The sequence below is a fragment of the Saccopteryx leptura genome, chromosome 12 (assembly GCF_036850995.1).
Source record: "Saccopteryx leptura isolate mSacLep1 chromosome 12, mSacLep1_pri_phased_curated, whole genome shotgun sequence".
Taxonomy (NCBI): domain Eukaryota; kingdom Metazoa; phylum Chordata; class Mammalia; order Chiroptera; family Emballonuridae; genus Saccopteryx; species Saccopteryx leptura.
Genome location: NC_089514.1, coordinates 7,113,852 through 7,131,597, shown reverse-complemented (window position 1 = coordinate 7,131,597; position 17,746 = coordinate 7,113,852). Strand labels below are relative to the sequence as shown.

The 17,746-nt window shown below is 52.8% G+C and overlaps 1 protein-coding gene across 8 annotated transcripts in view; it reads right to left on the bottom strand.

The window, feature by feature from the left end:
• ELMO1 (engulfment and cell motility 1) overlaps window positions 1–17,746 on the bottom strand; it is a 505,561-nt gene that overhangs the window by 220,762 nt on the left and 267,053 nt on the right. For all 8 annotated transcript variants that reach the window (XM_066353938.1, XM_066353942.1, XM_066353943.1 and 5 more), the window contains one exon: window positions 8,681–8,789. In XM_066353938.1, the coding sequence (XP_066210035.1) occupies window positions 8,681–8,789 (109 nt within the window). The remainder of the gene's footprint in view (window positions 1–8,680; window positions 8,790–17,746) is intronic.

Below are 17,746 nucleotides of genomic sequence, written 5' to 3'. Positions count from 1 at the left end.
GATGGCCTCCCACGGCCGGTGTCAGAGGAGGGACCACCAGAGCCACGCGGTGCGATGGCCTCCCACGGCCGGTGTCAGAGGAGGGACCACCAGAGCCACGCGGTGCGATGGCCTCCCACGGCCGGTGTCAGAGGAGGGACCACCAGAGCCACGCGGTGCGATGGCCTCCCACGGCCGGTGTCAGAGGAGGGACCACCAGAGCCACGCGGTGCGATGGCCTCCCACGGCCGGTGTCAGAGGAGGGACCACCAGAGCCACGCGGTGCGATGGCCTCCCACGGCCGGTGTCAGAGGAGGGACCACCAGAGCCACGCGGTGCGATGGCCTCCCACGGCCGGTGTCAGAGGAGGGACCACCAGAGCCACGCGGTGCGATGGCCTCCCACGGCCGGTGTCAGAGGAGGGACCACCAGAGCCACGCGGTGCGATGGCCTCCCACGGCCGGTGTCAGAGGAGGGACCACCAGAGCCACGCGGTGCGATGGCCTCCCACGGCCGGTGTCAGAGGAGGGACCACCAGAGCCACGCGGTACGATGGCCTCCCACGGCCGGTGTCAGAGGAGGGACCACCAGAGCCACGCGGTGCGATGGCCTCCCACGGCCGGTGTCAGAGGAGGGACCACCAGAGCCACGCGGTGCGATGGCCTCCCACGGCCGGTGTCAGAGGAGGGACCACCAGAGCCACGCGGTGCGATGGCCTCCCCACGGCCGGTGTCAGAGGAGGGGACCACCAGAGCCACGCGGTGCGATGGCCTCCCACGGCCGGTGTCAGAGGAGGGACCACCAGAGCCACGCGGTGCGATGGCCTCCCACGGCCGGTGTCAGAGGAGGGACCACCAGAGCCACGCGGTGCGATGGCCTCCCACGGCCGGTGTCAGAGGAGGGACCACCAGAGCCACGCGGTGCGATGGCCTCCCACGGCCGGTGTCAGAGGAGGGACCACCAGAGCCACGCGGTGCGATGGCCTCCCACGGCCGGTGTCAGAGGAGGGACCACCAGAGCCACGCGGTGCGATGCCCTCCCACGGCCGGTGTCAGAGGAGGGACCACCAGAGCCACGCGGTGCGATGGCCTCCCACGGCCGGTGTCAGAGGAGGGACCACCAGAGCCACGCGGTGCGATGGCCTCCCACGGCCGGTGTCAGAGGAGGGACCACCAGAGCCACGCGGTGCGATGGCCTCCCACGGCCGGTGTCAGAGGAGGGACCACCAGAGCCACGCGGTCCTGACACCCGAGATGACTCTGAAGGTCCCCAGGGCGGCAGGCAGAGTCAGTGGCCGCCTGTGTCCTCCGTCCCCCTCATTAGGTGGTTAACTTCCCAGGCTGCCCTCTCGGTCTACAACTTAAGAAACAACAGGAGTGCATGCTGTGTGGCACCTCAGAAAAAATAAATTAAAATAGAGCAAGTCCTAACAGAGCCTCTGACAAATATAAATTATGTTCACCCGTTTATAATTGAGACGTGCTTGATACGGTCTCCTTTTAACTGCCGCGTTTAGTTTCTCTCAGTAATCACTCCCCGTGGAGAGACACACGACGTGGTGGCTTTAGAAGTGTTTACCAGTACCGCCTTCTGAAACACCGATGGACCACCACAGGACTCCGAATTCTCCAGACAGCCCCTCGGTGCCCAGAACGGGTAGGGCACTGTCCATGCCGGGGTCTCTACATCTGTGCATGGCCCTCACCAGTAAGCATTCCACAGTTAACAAAACACTGGTCTCCCTTTCTTCATCAGGATGAGGATGAGGATGAGGAGGATGGGAGTGATGAGGATGAGGATGAGGAGGATGGGAGTGATGAGGAGGATGAGGATGAGGATGAGGAGTATGGGAGTGATGAGGATAAGGATGAGGAGGATGGGAGTGATGAGGATGAGGATGAGGATGAGGAGGATGGGAGTGATGAGGATGAGGATGAGGAGGATGGGAGTGATGAGGATGAGGAGGATGGGAGTGATGAGGATGAGGAGTATGGGAGTGATGAGGATGAGGATGAGGAGGATGGGAGTGATGAGGATGAGGAGGATGAGAGGGAGTGATGAGGATGAGGAGGATGAGGATGAGGATGAGGAGGATGGGAGTGATGAGGATGAGGAGTATGGGAGTGATGAGGATGAGGATGAGGAGGATGGGAGTGATGAGGATGAGGAGGATGAGGATGAGGATGAGGAGTATGGGAGTGATGAGGATGAGGATGAGGAGGATGGGAGTGATGAGGATGAGGAGGATGAGAGGGAGTGATGAGGATGAGGAGGATGAGGATGAGGAGGATGGGAGTGATGAGGATGAGGAGTATGGGAGTGATGAGGATGAGGAGGATGAGGATGAGGATGAGGAGGATGGGAGTGATGAGGATGAGGAGTATGGGAGTGATGAGGATGAGGATGAGGAGGATGGGAGTGATGAGGATGAGGAGGATGAGAGGGAGTGATGAGGATGAGGAGGATGAGGATGAGGAGGATGGGAGTGATGAGAATGAGGAGGATGAGGATGAGGATGAGGAGTATGGGAGTGATGAGGATGAGGAGGATGGGAGTGATGAGGATGAGGACGATGGGAATGATGAGGATGAAGATGATGGGAGTGATGAGAATGAGGATGATGAGAGTGATGATGAGGATGAGGATGATGTGAGTGATGAGGATGAAGATGAGGATGATGAGAGCGATGATGAAGATGAGGATAAGGATGAGCATGAGGAGGATGGGAGGGATGAGGAGATGAGGATGAGGGAAGTGATGAGGAGGATGAGGATGATGGGAGGATGAGCATGAGGATGATGAGAGCGATGATGAGGATGAGGATAAGGATGAGGATGAGGATGATGGGAGGGATGATGAGGATGAGGATGAGGATGATGGGAGTGATGATGATGAGGAGGATGAGGATGATGGGAGGGATGAGGAGGAGGATTAGAGTAATGATGAGGATGGGGATGAAGAGACTGATGAGAAGGAGGAGGAGGAGGATGTTGGGAGGATGAAGATGAGGATGAGGAAGATGGGAGGGATGATGATGAGGAGGAGGAGGATGATGGGAGGGATGATGATGATGATGAGGAGGAGGATGATGGGAGGGATGAGGAGGAGGATTAGAGTGATGATGAGGATGGGGATGAGGATGAAGAGACTGATGAGAAGGAGGAGGAGGAGGATGTTGGGAGGATGAAGATGAGGATGAGGAAGATGGGAGGGATGATGATGAGGAGGAGGAGGATGATGGGAGGGATGATGAGAAGGAGGAGGAGGAGGAGGATGGGAGGATGATGATGAGGAGAATGAAGGTGAGGAGTAGGAGTATGGAAGTAATGATGAGGATGAAGATGACGGGAGGGATGAGGATGAGGATGCTGGGAGTGGTGATGAGAAGGAGGAGAATACCCCGTTACACATGGTCCACTAGAGAGGAAAATGGCGAACCATCCTGACAACAGCTCCCCGTCACTTATGCCTCTTGCCCAGGGCTTCTGGCTCTGACTGCGAGCGTCTCACCCGAAGCCCTCCGGCCTGGTGATGACACGGATTCTACATCCCGGCACCACCGCCGTGACTACACTGAACAAGCACGGTGGAACCAGTTCTCGGCTCTCTCCTCTGGCGTTCTTAATTCGAGTCACGAGGGATGTAACTTCCTAAAGCCAGGCTTAAGCCTTGAGCATTTATATTCCTTTGTTTTGTTTATGCTGTTGTGTTCCCCTTGAAAGTAGAAACGGAACAGGGACATTCAAGACTAAGTCAAGGTCCAAGGGGGCTTCGACTTCCCATCGAGCACAGGACGAGCTGGTAGCAATAGGAGAAAGAAAGGCTCTTAAAGGTACTGTTCTGAGAGAATTCAACATAAAGGGAGAAAAACAAAAGTAGGCTCTTGAGTTTTCTTTATCCAGAATGTCCTAAGAGTGAAAGTGATGGATGGTAGTCCTCAATGTATGAAAACACCAGTGTCCCCGAGTTAAGCGTCTGTCCCAAATGCCGCCGCTGTGCCCAGAGTCCCTCCCAGTGCTCTCCGGGTTATTTTTACTTGCTGAAGCACAGGTGTCTGGGTGATGAATTATGCAAGGTGCTCCCCGCAGCACCACAGCGTGTTATAATAAATATTGTCACTGCAAGACAAAGTAGGGGTGAAATGCTGAACATTTCACACCGTACGGTTCTTTTACATTTCCAGTCGTGTGTTTTTGTGGGTTGTTTTTTTTTTTTAACAGAGCAGAAGTTGTTAAGTTTTATCTCATTATATATGGCCAACCAGCTGAAGATGGCAAAGTTGTTTCAGAGAGATACAGTCACAAACTGTAAATGCATGTCCATTCTGCCCTTCAAAATACCCCTGAGAAAACCCTCCCCGCCACCACACACACAGAGCATAATTGAGGAAGTGGAAATATCCATTTGCTATAAGGAAAGCTAGGTAGTGGACGCTGGGCTTCTCCGGGATGAAAATGAAATGCATTACAATACAACCTCAATTTCCATTTTCTGCAACCTTTGATATTGCTACATTAAAAAATACCGGTGCATTTCCCCAATTCTCAATAAAGGCAAAATGACCGAGGGCTGGAATCTGCCTTCAGTTCATTACAGTTTTCTGCACCAGGAAGGAGAATGCAGAGAAGACTTCTTACAGGGACAGAATTAAACGCTGTTTTCCTCATCTGGACAAATCCCTTTAGCTGTCTGCCGTCCTGCGGCCGTACACTCAGGACAGGTTGGCCTCACCTCCAGTCTCGGAAGCGGCTAATGACCTCCCTAGGTCTGACCTCTGGGAGTTCCATTGCCCTCATCCATGGCTGGGTTAGGCACAGGCTCAGGCCACGGTGTTAGCCAATGAGACGTGAAAGAATGTTTGCTGAAGGGCGTTGGAAACATCTGTGCATACCTGGCAGAGGCTCACCGGAAGAGGCAGCCCCTTGTTCCTCTGGACCATGATGGCCGCCATTTTGCTAGAGCTCGAGGATAAGTGGGGTGCACCAAGGACGATGGCAGGACCAAAAGACGGAGAGAACAGGGGTCCTTGGTGGCATCGCTGAACACTGAATCAACCCTAGGGACCTACTCAACTCGGACATTCTGACATTCAGTAAAGGTTCTTCTCACGTTGGCCATGTGGAGTTGGGTTTCTATTACCTGCAGCTGACGGCCCCCTGACAGACGCACCCCCTGATGGAGTGTACCCCACTCCGGCCCTGGCCCTGGTCATTCTCATGCTCCCAAGTTCTTGTCACAGTCAGAAAATATCATCTAATTCTAGAATGTCACGCCTAGGACTGGGACAGTCTTCCTTAGGAATATTCTTCTGCTGGCTCCCACCGCCCGGTGAAGTCCAGACGCCTCCCCGCCACAAAGCCTTCTAATCTAACTCTGGCCCCTCCTGCCCGCATCTACGCCACGCCCATGCTACCTCCGGCCTCTGCGTTAGCCGTGTTGAAGGAGGGTTCTCTGAAGCTCCAGGCCTTTCCTTCCACCCTCCTCACTGCCTGGAATTCTCACGTCTCCACACAACACGCACACCCTGCCGGCTACTCTCCTTCCTCTCCGTGACTGCGTGCCCTTGAGCGTCTCGTCTCTTCTTCTGGGTCACATCTTCCGACACCCTTCCTTCCTCAGCCCGCCTGGCTCCCCAGGAGGGCAGAGGACCAAACGCCGCCTCCTACCGACGCTAATATAACTTAAAACTTCAGTGAAATGTTACAAATGCAAAACGTTTTATAATCATAAAACACACTCCGGTTAGCAGGGGAGCTGCAGGAGAATGGGGGGAGTGTCCTCAGTCCGTGTCCTCAGTGATTAGACCCTGATTTATAGACAAGGAACCCTATGGTTATTGAATGAATGGATGGATGAATGAATGAGAGCCAAAAAGAAGTGATCTATATATCCTAGCTCTATCTAGCATTGGACTATAAACTGGAAACCAGAAAACTAGGAACCCTATGGTTATTGAATCAATGAATGAATGAATGAATGAATGGATGAATGAATGAGAGCCAAAAAGAAGTGACCTATATATCCAGCTCTATCTAGCATTGGACTATAATTGGGTTAGCTGTCACATATCCAAAAGATTCGTAATGAACCTATTTGTATCAGGAGCCAAGTTTTCCTTGCATCCTTCAAGGACGCACTGCTTTGAGGACAGTGTTATAGTAACAGACAACAATTACCAATTGTTAGTTTAGCCCCGTTAGAATCCTCACAAGGACTCCGCGTCTGGAAGGAGTGCCGTGGGTTTGTCGGTGCCGCCATCTTCTTCCGTAAGGGCACCTCCCCTTCCCCGTCCCCTCACTCACCCCCATGCCTAGTTTAAAAACTGAAACGAAAGGAAAATAAGTGCCTTGCTCTCCAAAGAACCTCCTGGAGAAAGCAGATCAAAAAGAATCATTTTAATCAGAAGGCAGAGAGCCAAGAACAAGGGGCATCGTTCCAGGTCCTGGTTCCAGCTGTCGTGGAAGCCGGAGCACTCTCCCAGTCCCCAGCGTCACCGGGAGTTTGCTCACGGGAAGTGAGAGTCTACCACTCGCAACAGAACTGTCCGTCTTCTGGCGAAAAGCAATCGCCCTGATCTCGTTTAGCCCTTCCGACAACTGTGTGCAGCAGGTATTATCTTTATTTTTCAGATACGGACCCAGAAGCTCGCAACTGAGAAGATGGATGCCCAAGGCATCCAATGAGCAGCTGAGCTGTGATTTAAAAGAGGGTCATCCCGATGCCCAGATGCCAGCAGTGGACGCCCCCTCCTCTGTCCACACTGTTGTCAGGTACCTGGGACACCAACGGGGGCTCAGTGACCCCGACAGCACGCAGGAAGTGCGAGTACTCTCTTCATTATTCAACATAGATGCCACTGATTTTGATTAACTCCTGGGGGTGTTTCAGGCGTCATTTAAATAACTTTGATAAAGTACCTTGTGAATATAAATAGGCCTTGTTTTTTTCTGCCACACCATTAAACACTGGCCTCTTGAAATGTCAAAAACGGGAAACCAGAAAACTAGCACTTTTAAAAAAAAGTAATAGAAAAAAAACCAGCATAAATACTTGGTATCAGTCATTTCATCGAACAATATTACTATGTTTGCTTTGGACACCAGAATATAAATGCTAATTCAGAAGTGAGTTTCCTGAAAACACCTTAAATTATAGCCCAAAACAAAGCGTATCTAGAAAATTGAATCTTTCTACTTGTGTATTATGTCCTTTTATTTTCAACCAGTGAGATATTTTAATCGGGTACATCTCTGGTCTCAGCATTTGCTTTCGGATCTGAAGTGATCATGATCTCCAAGGTCAATCGCGAGCCCAAATCGGGAAAGACCCACGGACACAGAAATGGAGAAAAGCAGACTCAACCTCACCGAAAGGTGATGGATGTGTTTGTGAGGCTAATTTTCTCAGGAGAAAAACAGACATCTCCTTCAACGTGAGGGCGCACTCGAATTTGTTTTCCATATTAGTAACTTATTTAATATGGCAACGGGCATGGGGCAATCCATTAAAAAGCAATTTCCCTCTTAGCACAGGGTGCTTCATCATCTGATGTCTAGGACTCGATCAGAACGCAGCAAGCCTTGAATATTTTATGAGCAGAAAACAACTCATTTAGGCACGTTGACTTCAGCCACGTAGGGGTCTTTTGTTAGCCTTGCCAAATGTCCGGAATGGCTTTTGCAATGCATGCTGAGCAACAGGTCGACCTGAACACTTCAACTATCACAACACTGCAAAATGTTGGCTTTAGAACTGGTGACAGGCATTGAAATATATATGTACGTACATACATACATACATACATATGCTTCTACAAGAATACCAAACCCCCAACATTTCTCTGCCACAAACGGTGTTCTCTGGTGCCCACAGCACTGAGCCCACAGGGGAGGATGTACAGGTGGGTCCGCTCTGTGACCTCAGAGAGGCGGAGGGAAGGGGAGGCCACCAGCTGCCTCCACGAGGCTCCCGTGGACAGTGACTGTCGGCCAGGTTCAAGCAGAGATCTACTTTAACAGGTTGAAGCCAACGAGCAACAGACAAGAAATTGGTCGTGCCCTCTTTTCCTGGGCGTCCTCTCCTGCATTTTGTAAGACAAGAGAAAGGGCAAGAAGCCCGTCTCTGGTCACAGTGTTCACGACCAAGCTGCCCCTTTTCCTCAGCAATTCCTTCCTTCTGAGAGAAAGTATTTTAAGGAAGTGCAATACTGTGAGCAAGAGCTTTCATTAAAGGTATTCAATCTTTTCTTTCTTTCTAGAGAAACGCAGTTTCACAAGAAAGAAAAGAAAATGATCCGCTGGTAGGCTAAAACCTGGATTTTTTATTTTATTATTTTTTAAAGGAATTCATAGGTCTTTTTCCTAACCGAGTATGAAATGCAAGGCTGTTGTAACATATACTCGTTTTTATAATACTTGAAACTCAATCACAGCCCCTGCGAATGGCCCCATTCTTATAGATTTTAGTAACACGGATTCCCGGAGCAGACGCGCAGAAATGCCCACACCGCAAAACCTGGGCCAGAGACTGATGGGTTCCCCGCGATGCCCGGGAAGAGCCGTCAGCGCTCTGGGAGTTCCGCGTGGGGGTCAGGGCACGCCCCCCCCCACCGCCCCCGCACGCCCCCCCACCGCCCCCGCACGCCCTCCCCCAGCGCTGACCTCGGCGGCTGCGCCCCCACCTGGGGGACTGGTGTACTTACGCAGCTCGCCCACTTTCAGGATCTCACACAGCATCTTGGTCAGCTCGATGCTGCTGCGGCCGAAGGGACACTCGTGCTTGTCCTCTCTGCTGCTGTTCTCCAGCACGATCTGCGGGCAGCAAAGGGGACAGGTCACAAAGGGGAGAGAGCGCGTGTGAGATGGCAAAGATGGGGCTCCCCTGCCACAGAGACAGGGGCGCGAGGCTCTGGGGGCCAGGACAGCGCTGCGCTCTGGGGCGCATTCTCGGCATGTAGGACCTGGAACTCGTACGTGTTCCCGGCCTCCCACGGCCTCCCAGCCCCTGGAAGAGGACATCTGGCCGGTAGGTTGTCACGTACAGAGATGCCTACCGAGAGAGCTTTACAGAACGGTGCAATAGAGAATTGTTCTTACTTGATGAAATCACTCACATGTCCTACCGGCCACGTCTTCCCTCTCCTGGGAACAGCAACGCTTGGTCTGTGACTTCCGTCACCTGTTTTCTCATGGAAGTGTCCGTGTCTCACCCCTGACCTTAGCTGATTGGACCACACCTGAGGGACGTCTGACACAAACTGGACCAACCAGAGTCCTTCCCTGGGACTGATCTCAGGAAAAGGGAAAACCCAGCCCAGCCAGGCTGACTGCAGCTACCGGGTGCGAGCGCAGGAGTTACGTAAAAGAATTAAGATAAAAAAAAGAAAGACAAAATGCAGAGAAAAGCAGAGGGGAGTGCAGGGGGCCTTGGGAGCACCTGAGTGGCGGGTCACACTTGTTCCTGTGGCAAAGCTCCATCCCTGTCCTCCACCCTTCCCCTGAAAACCCTTTGGGCCACCTGGTAAATACTCCTGTTTCCTTATTCCTGCTGCAAAGCCGTGTGCAGTAGCCATGCTGCCCCTGGATTACACAGAAGTGAAATACAACAAAATTCTAGTTTAAAGTTAACTAAACTCGACATTCCTATGTTCACAGAAGGAACAGCCAGCATGTCCATCTCCGACGCCGCCTCCGACCCCCCAGGGATAGTCCGGCACCTCCAGAGCCACACCTGGGGGGTCTACGACAATGCTGCGCGCGGGTCACGTGGTCCGCCCCCCCCCCCCCCCCCCCCCCCGCCCGCCCAGGCTGTGAACGCTTTGTTGGCGGAAAGGTGTTTATTCACACAATCAGCAACAATGACTGAGCAGCTTACTATCTGCCAGGAAGACGCCTAGGCCCCATCCGGGGGAGAATAAGCCAGGCCAGGGTCTGACCTCAAGAAGGAACATTCATTCTGATGGAGGGAGACAGAAAACAGCGGAGGCGATCAAAGTCTACGCAGGTGCTACGGCCAAGGAGGGGAGACTGAGGGGAAGGGCTGGGTAGGACGAGGGTTCAGGTGACCAGGTGAGGACCGAGAACCGAAGGATGAGAAAGAGCCTGCACGTCCCTGTCGGGGGGGGGGGGGGAGCACATGCCAGGCAGAGGGGTCAAGCCCAGAGGCCTCGGGGTGAACAGGGTGTGCAGTGGGGAGGGGTCTGAGTTGTGCAGGGCCCCCGGTCTGGAGACAGGGGAGCCCCGAGCATGCCCAGGAGCATTAGCGGTGCTCCAGGGCCACAGCCCTGGGGCCGTGTGGGACGTCATTCTATAACTCCATCAGGCTCACCACAAGGCTTCGACGGGCGAGTGACGTGACCTGCTTTGTTCAGAAAAGGTGCCCGCTTGTGGAGAGGGCACGCGAGGGAGTCAGAGAGAGAGAGAGAGAGAGAGAGAGGGAAAGAGCACAGTCCTTCTGCAGGGCCCGGCCGTGTCCCCAACAGGACCTTGGGTGGCTCAGGCTGGGCCTGTGGGGCCACTCCGCACACTGTCCGCGGTCACAGAAGGCAGAAAGGCTTGCAGGGAAGGCAGACAGAAGGAAGGCTGTTTGGATGGAGGGAAGAAGAAGGCTGTTTGGATGGAGGGAAGAAGAAAGAGGAAGAAAAGGAAGAAGGAAAAGTAAAAGAAGGTGCTGTGTTATTGACACACACGGTTTATAGAGAGAGGGAGCTCAGTGTAGCATGGGTTGTTTAAAACCAAAGGAGGATTTTAATCATAACCTGCTCCCATTATTTTCTGCATAAACACCATGACAACACACACACACACACACACACACACACTCATACACCCACACTCATACCCAGTTTATGAAGTGCACTGGCAGTACCCCAGTGACACATCAATTGTTTCCAACGGGGGACGTCCCTTCCAGCATGGCACGTCCACCTAGCCGTGACCACAACTAATCACTTAACGTATTACATCTCCTTGCTCTCGGGAGGCATCCCGGGCAGTCCCTGCAGACTTTAATACAAGCGCTTTATTATCACCCTCATGACTGTCCGAGAAGTCAATGAACCGTCCCATTCTGTGGGACTTCTCCAGTTTGCGACATCTGCTTCAGCCCATAAATTAACGCACTGAATGCCGCCATGAACACAGCCTCTGCTGCCCTCGGGATTGATGACAAAAATTCTTCCTGGCAGTCTCCTTCAGAAGCACAGGTTCTGTCTGGGTTGGCTGGCTGGTTTTCGTTGTTTGTTTTTTCTGAAGAAGCTGCACATAAACCCCAAAGAAATGCCTTCACCTGCCGATGAGGGAGCAACCAGTGAGGGGTCCTTAGAAGTCTGGGTTCCTCCTCCAGGTCGCCTGCAGACAACCCACCTGAGCCTAGAGCGCCTCATTGGACCAACGAGTCCTTTCTGCTTCCAGCCGGGAATTCCAACCCAGGCGAGCAGGAGGGAAGAACAACTGAATTCCCATCCCTCCGGGAACCTGTATCTCTCTTTTAAAAATCGTGTCTTTGAGACGGCCGTATGCGTCAAGGCACAAATCCGAGTCTCCCGATGATGGAAATGAAGGGAAAACACAGAGCAGGGAGACAAGGCAACAGAAAGAAAAGCCGGGAGACAGGTAGCTCCCCAGGCAGACATTCCCCCTCCCCCACGCACTTCGCATTAACATTCTATTAACATTTCATGAGCCCATCAATATTGGATGAGGCCATGATCTGCATACCCTGTCAGTGGAATTACTGCAGCCAATAAATGTTCCTGGAAACACTTCCCAGGCACCGTTTATTATCGGACACTAAATTAAGGAGCAATTTAAGTAATCAATATGGAAATCAGCCTGCAGAAGCCCTACTCTTTATGATTTAATAGACCATCCGTCTGACCATGTTAGCCCACCGAAGGGCAAACACACCCTCCTCCGTGACTGGGTCCCTCAGACAAGGCCAATAACAAACCTTGAGAGTTACCCGAGCTAAGTTTTCAGGTCAACATTCTCACAGAAGTATTTTAGGAAAGACTACGGATGACGAATGTTACTAATTAGACATTACTATGATGAGAAATAATTCTTAGACTGGACAGTAGAGTAGCTGGTTTTAAAATTCAACCCCCTGCTCTCTCGACACTCGATTCCAACATTCTGCTATCGACCATGTTCATGGGAGACATTTTGGGAAGTTCCACTTAGAACCTGAGACCGGTACACTGAGTGAAATAAGTAAATCAGAACAAACTCAGAACCACAGGATTTCACACACAGGTGGGATATAAAACTGAGACTCATGGGCATAGATCAGGGGTCCCCAAACTTTTTACACAGGGGGCCAGTTCACTGTCCCTCAGACCGTTGGAGGGCCGGACTATAAAAAAAAACTATGAACAAATCCCTATGCACACTGCTCATATCTTATTTTAAAGTTTAAAAAAAAAAAAAAAAAAACAGGAACAAATACAATATTTACATTTATTTTACTTTTTTTTTTTTTTTTGTATTTTTCTGAAGCTGAAAACGAGGAGAGACAGTCAGACAGACTCCCGCATGCGCCCTACCGGGATCTACCCGGCACGCCCACCAGGGGCGACGCTCTGCCCACCAAGGGTGTCGCTCTGCCACGACCAGAGCCACTCTAGCACCTGGGGCAGCGGCCAAGGAGCCATCCCCAGCGCCCGGGCCATCTTTGCTCCAATGAGTCTTGGCTGAGGGAGGGGAAGAGAGAGACAGAGAGGAAGGAGGGGGGTGGTGGAGAAGCAAATGGGCGCTTCTCCTATGTGCCCTGGCCAAGAATCGAACCAGGGTCCCCCGCACGCCAGGCCGACGCTCTACCACGGAGCCAACCGGCCAGGGCAACAAATACAATATTTAAAATAAAGAACAAGTAAATTTAAATCAACAAGCTGACCAGTATTTCAATGGGAACTATGGGCCTACTTTTGGCTAATGGGATGGTCAATATCCGGTTCCATATTTGTCACTGCTAGCCGTAAAAAGTGATATGTGCTCCTCTCACTGACCACCAATGAAAAAGGTGCCCCTTCCGGAAGTGCAGCGGGCCGGATAAATGGCCTCAGGGGGCCGCATGTGGCCTGCGGGCCATAGTTTGGGAACGCGTGGCATAGATCAAAGTGAAATGGTGACGAGGAGGGGAGGGGCGGGGAGGAAGGGAGTCAAGAGGGACAAATATAAGGCGACAGAAAATGATTTGACTTTGGGTGATGGGCACACAACGCAATCAACAGTCCCAATGCTATGGAGACGGTCACCTGGAACCTGTGTACTCTTATTGATCAGTGCGTCACCCCATTAAACTTAATTTTCCAAATAACATTTAAAAAATAAATTATAAAAGGAAAGAAAAGATATATCAGGGCCTATTTTCTCATCTTTACGTTTCCCTTACTCTTGAGTTTTAAGAGCACAGGTGCTGAAACAGAAAGCAGGACGGACGGAGCACTAACATCCACGCTTACGGCTCATCTCAGACGACGCCACGCACCTGAGGACGCTGTAACTGTCCGCCTGCTTTCTGAAGTAAAGCACTGCGCAACATTAAGTATAACGACTGTCATAAAAGACTTTACAGTTTAGAGAATGTTTATATATATCTATCTATCAACTGATCTCCAGTAAGCCCATGAGATTGATAAGCAGGTATTGATCATTTTATTAAGGATGTCAAGCCTGACCAGGCAGTGGCGCAGTGGGTAGAGTTGGACTGGAATGCGGAGGACCCGGGTTCGAAACTCTGAAGTTGCCGGCTTAAGCGTGGCTCACCAGCTTGAGCACAGGGTGGCTGGCTTGAACGTGGGATCATAGACATGACCCCATGGTCGCTGGCTTGACCCAAAGGTTGCTGGCTTGAGCAAGGGGTCACTCGGTCTGCTGTAGCCCCCTGACTCCCATCAAGGCACATATGAGAAAGCAATCAATGAACAACTAAGGTACCTCAACGAAGACTTGATGCTTCTCATCTCTCATTCTTCCTGTCTGTCTGTCCTTATCTGTCCCTCTCTCTGACTCTCTTTCTGTCTCTGTCAAAAAAAAAAAAAAAAAAAAGAATGTCAAAACAGGTGGGAGAGGTGACCTGCTTAGATCACAGGGCGGTCAGTCCAGAAATTCAGTTTGTAAGGTCTTCTATTTCCAAATCTTCCTGCCCCATCAAAACTCGCAATTGCCTTCACATACACGCTGCCTTAAAATACAATAGATTTCAAGTCCAAGAGGCTCAGAGGACTTTGATTAATGTCCTCTATCTCATTAAAGGGAGTCCATCCATCCCAGCCCCTCCAGGACAAAGGTGTAAGGTTCTCTCTTCGCGCATTTATCCCTGAAGATGAGTAACGATCCCTCAGGGGGAGGGAGCAGAGCTGTTGTGAACGGTCCCCACGGGCTTTATTTCCATAAACACTGAGTTCCCAGTGGTGCAGATCATGAACTTATTTGCCTGGGCGTGACCATTACGTGCTGAGTACCAGGCCGGCCACCCTCAAGCACTGCCTCTTCTCTGACCCCGGGGGCCACCTGCCCTCTCAGCCTGAGCATCACGCTGCTGGCTTGTGGTCCGCCGTTGTCCCTGACACGCTTTCCTCCACTGTGCTACATGCTCCCTGTCGGGGGCAGGTCCATCCTTTCTGCGCCTTGGGGGGCCCCAGCACCTCTCTCGATGGAGGCTTCTTTTTCACGCTGTTTTACCTCCAAGGGTCACGTGAAGCACAGTGCTTTCCTCACGGGGCAACCAGAATCATGTATACACTTGAACTGTGGTCGGACAATCATCTTCTTTACAAAGGGTTCCTCCAATATTTCCAGTGCCCACCTGGCACCATACACAGTCATCACCATATTACTGACTCTATCCCCTACGCTAGACTTCACACCCCTGTGACTGTTCTGTGACAACCAGTCTGTACGTCTCAGTCCCTCACCTCTGTCACCCCGTCCCCCGGCCCCTCCCCCATCTCAATCCCTCACCTCTGTCACCCCATCCCCCGCCCCCTCCCCCATCTCAATCCCTCACCTCTGTCACCCCATCCCCCACCCCCCTCCCCCATCTCAATCCCTCACCTCTGTCACCCCATCCCCCGGCCCCTCCCCCATCTCAATCCCTCACCTCTGTCACCCCATCCCCCACCCCCCTCCCCATCTCAATCCCTCACCTCTGTCACCCCATCCCCCGGCCCCTCCCCCATCTCAGTCCCTCACCTCTGTCACCCCATCCCCCACCCCCCTCCCCCATCTCAATCCCTCACCTCTGTCACCCCATCCCCCACCCCCTCCCCCATCTCAATCCCTCACCTCTGTCACCCGTCCCCCGCCCCCTCCCCCGTCTCAATCCCTCACCTCTGTCACCCCATCCCCCGCCCCCTCCCCTGTCTCAATCCCTCACCTCTGTCACCCCATCCCCACCCCCTCCCCCGTCTCAATCCCTCACCTCTGTCACCCCATCCCCCGCCCCCTCCCCCGTCTCAATCCCTCACCTCTGTCACCCCATCCCCCGGCCCCTCCCCCGTCCCAATCCCTCACCTGTCATCCCATCCCCACCCCCCTCCCCCGTCTCAATCCCTCACCTCTGTCACCCGTCCCCCACCCCTCCCCCATCTCAATCCCTCACCTCTGTCACCCCATCCCCACCCCCTCCCCCATCTCAATCCCTCACCTCTGTCACCCCATCCCCCGCCCCCTCCCCTGTCTCAATCCCTCACCTCTGTCACCTGTCCCCCCGCCCCTCCCCTCTGGCCACCATCAGGCTGTTCTCTGTATCTATGAGTCTGTTTCTGTTTTGTGTGTTTATTTGGCTTTTTAGATTCCACAAATAAAGTGAAATTGTATACATGATTGTCTAACCACCATGCTGTTCACCTAAAACCAATACCAAATAATATTGAAAGTAAACTGTAAATGAAAAAAAAATGTAAAAAAACAAAACAAAACAAAAGAAGGCCCTGGCCTATTGGCTTAGCGGTAGAGTGTTGGCCCAGCGTATGGAAGTCCTGGGTTCGATTCCTGGCCAGGGCACACAGGAGAAGCGCCCATGTGCTTCTCCACCCCTCCCCCTGTCCTTCCTCTCTGTCTCTCTCTTTCCCTCCTGCAGCCAAGGCTCTATTGGAGCAAAGTTGGCCTGGTCGCTGAGGATGGCTCCATGGCTTATGCCTCAGGTGGCTCCAGACACAATGGAGCAATACCCCAGAGGGGCAGAGCATCGCCCCCAGGTGGGCGTGCTGGGTGGATCCTGGTCGGTCACATGCGGGAGTCTGTCTGATTCCCCCTCCCTCACTTCTCACTTAGGAAAGATACAAAACAACAAAACAAACACCTCTCACCGTGTTCTCTCCAGAGCGAAGGGATTGTTCGTCTTGCCCCACTTTAGACACAGAGAAGCAGCAATAGTGTAAAGAGCCAGGCAAAGGCAGTGTGAGTCTGCACGGGCACCCTGTTGCCCTGTGAGGCGGCACAAGTGCACAGAACCCACGCTGCAGGGCTGCTGTGCTCAGTAAACCACACGCCCAGGCGAAGTGCCTGCAGCCAAACCCCAGGCTGGGCTCCTCGCCTCTCCATTGTGCCCCCTCTTCTTCCTGGGTGCCCTCTGCCCACATGCCACACAGAGCGTTCACCAGCGGGAATCAGACCGCAGGGAAAGGGGCTCTCTCTCTGGGGACAGCCCCAGGGGACAGCCCCGGGGGACGTTCAAAAGCGAGCCAGGGGCTCTCTCATTGTTTCAGGATGGGAAGCAAACACTCAAAGTCCAGTGTCGTCCCCTCTGTACAAGGGGAATGCCAGAGCGGAAGTCCCCTGCACGCACCTTCAAGCAGGACTCTGCCACAGGGATACACGGTGCTCTGAGCAGAGGACAAGCAAGGACCCCGAAGAACAAGTCACGGCTGGTGGCCCGGGAGACAGTCCCAGTACACACCAGGACAGCCACCCTTGCCCAGTCCTCGGTCTTGCCAAGTCCCCAGCTCCGTTAAAACCTGTCTCCTGGCCCCACCCCAGGAAATGCCAATGGCCTTCCTTGTCAAATCAACTAATAAACAAGCAAAACGCCTGATTTGTATCAGTGAGGTTCCCTTCCCAAACCCCGGAGTAGCTCTGCATTAGGAACAGAATAGAGGAACACCCCAGGATGAAGTTATCCTCTAAACCACGTCGCCAAGAGCCAGACCTCTTCTGAGGTCAAAGTGGAGGTCCAGCTTGGGGGGGGGGGGCATGAAAGAGCCACTTCTCGTACGTCGGCACCGATGCTAACGGGGCTGGTCCCCCCACACGGGAGAGAAGCATCAGGAACACCCCGAGCTGACTCACGGGGGCTGCAGGGCAGCTCCATCACGATCGTGAATTTTGAGCAAGTTCATAGAATCGAGCAAACACACCAAAGCCCTAATGTGACGATATTAAATGGGCAAAGACCGGAGAACAGCACAGTGACAGACAGCACGCCACGCGGAAAGACAAACCAGAACAGGTCCGAAGCTGAGGCTCATCCATCTCACCCAACGCCCCCATTTTACAGGTGAGGCAAGTGAGCCCCAAGTAAAGGAACCTAGAGAAGTTAGCTTTTTGAAAGGTGCACAGAAGGAGAAACAGCAGCTAAATGTTTATCCAGGGCACGGATGTCCCAGGACTCATGCTAAGTGCTTTGAGTGTCTTGTTTAAAGCACCTGTACTGACTGCCATGTGGTGGAAATCCTGCACCCTCCCACTTCACAGGTGGGGAAACTGAGGCCAAGCGATGCTGTATCATTGGCCCCAGGTCACGTCACACAGAAATAGAGAGAGGC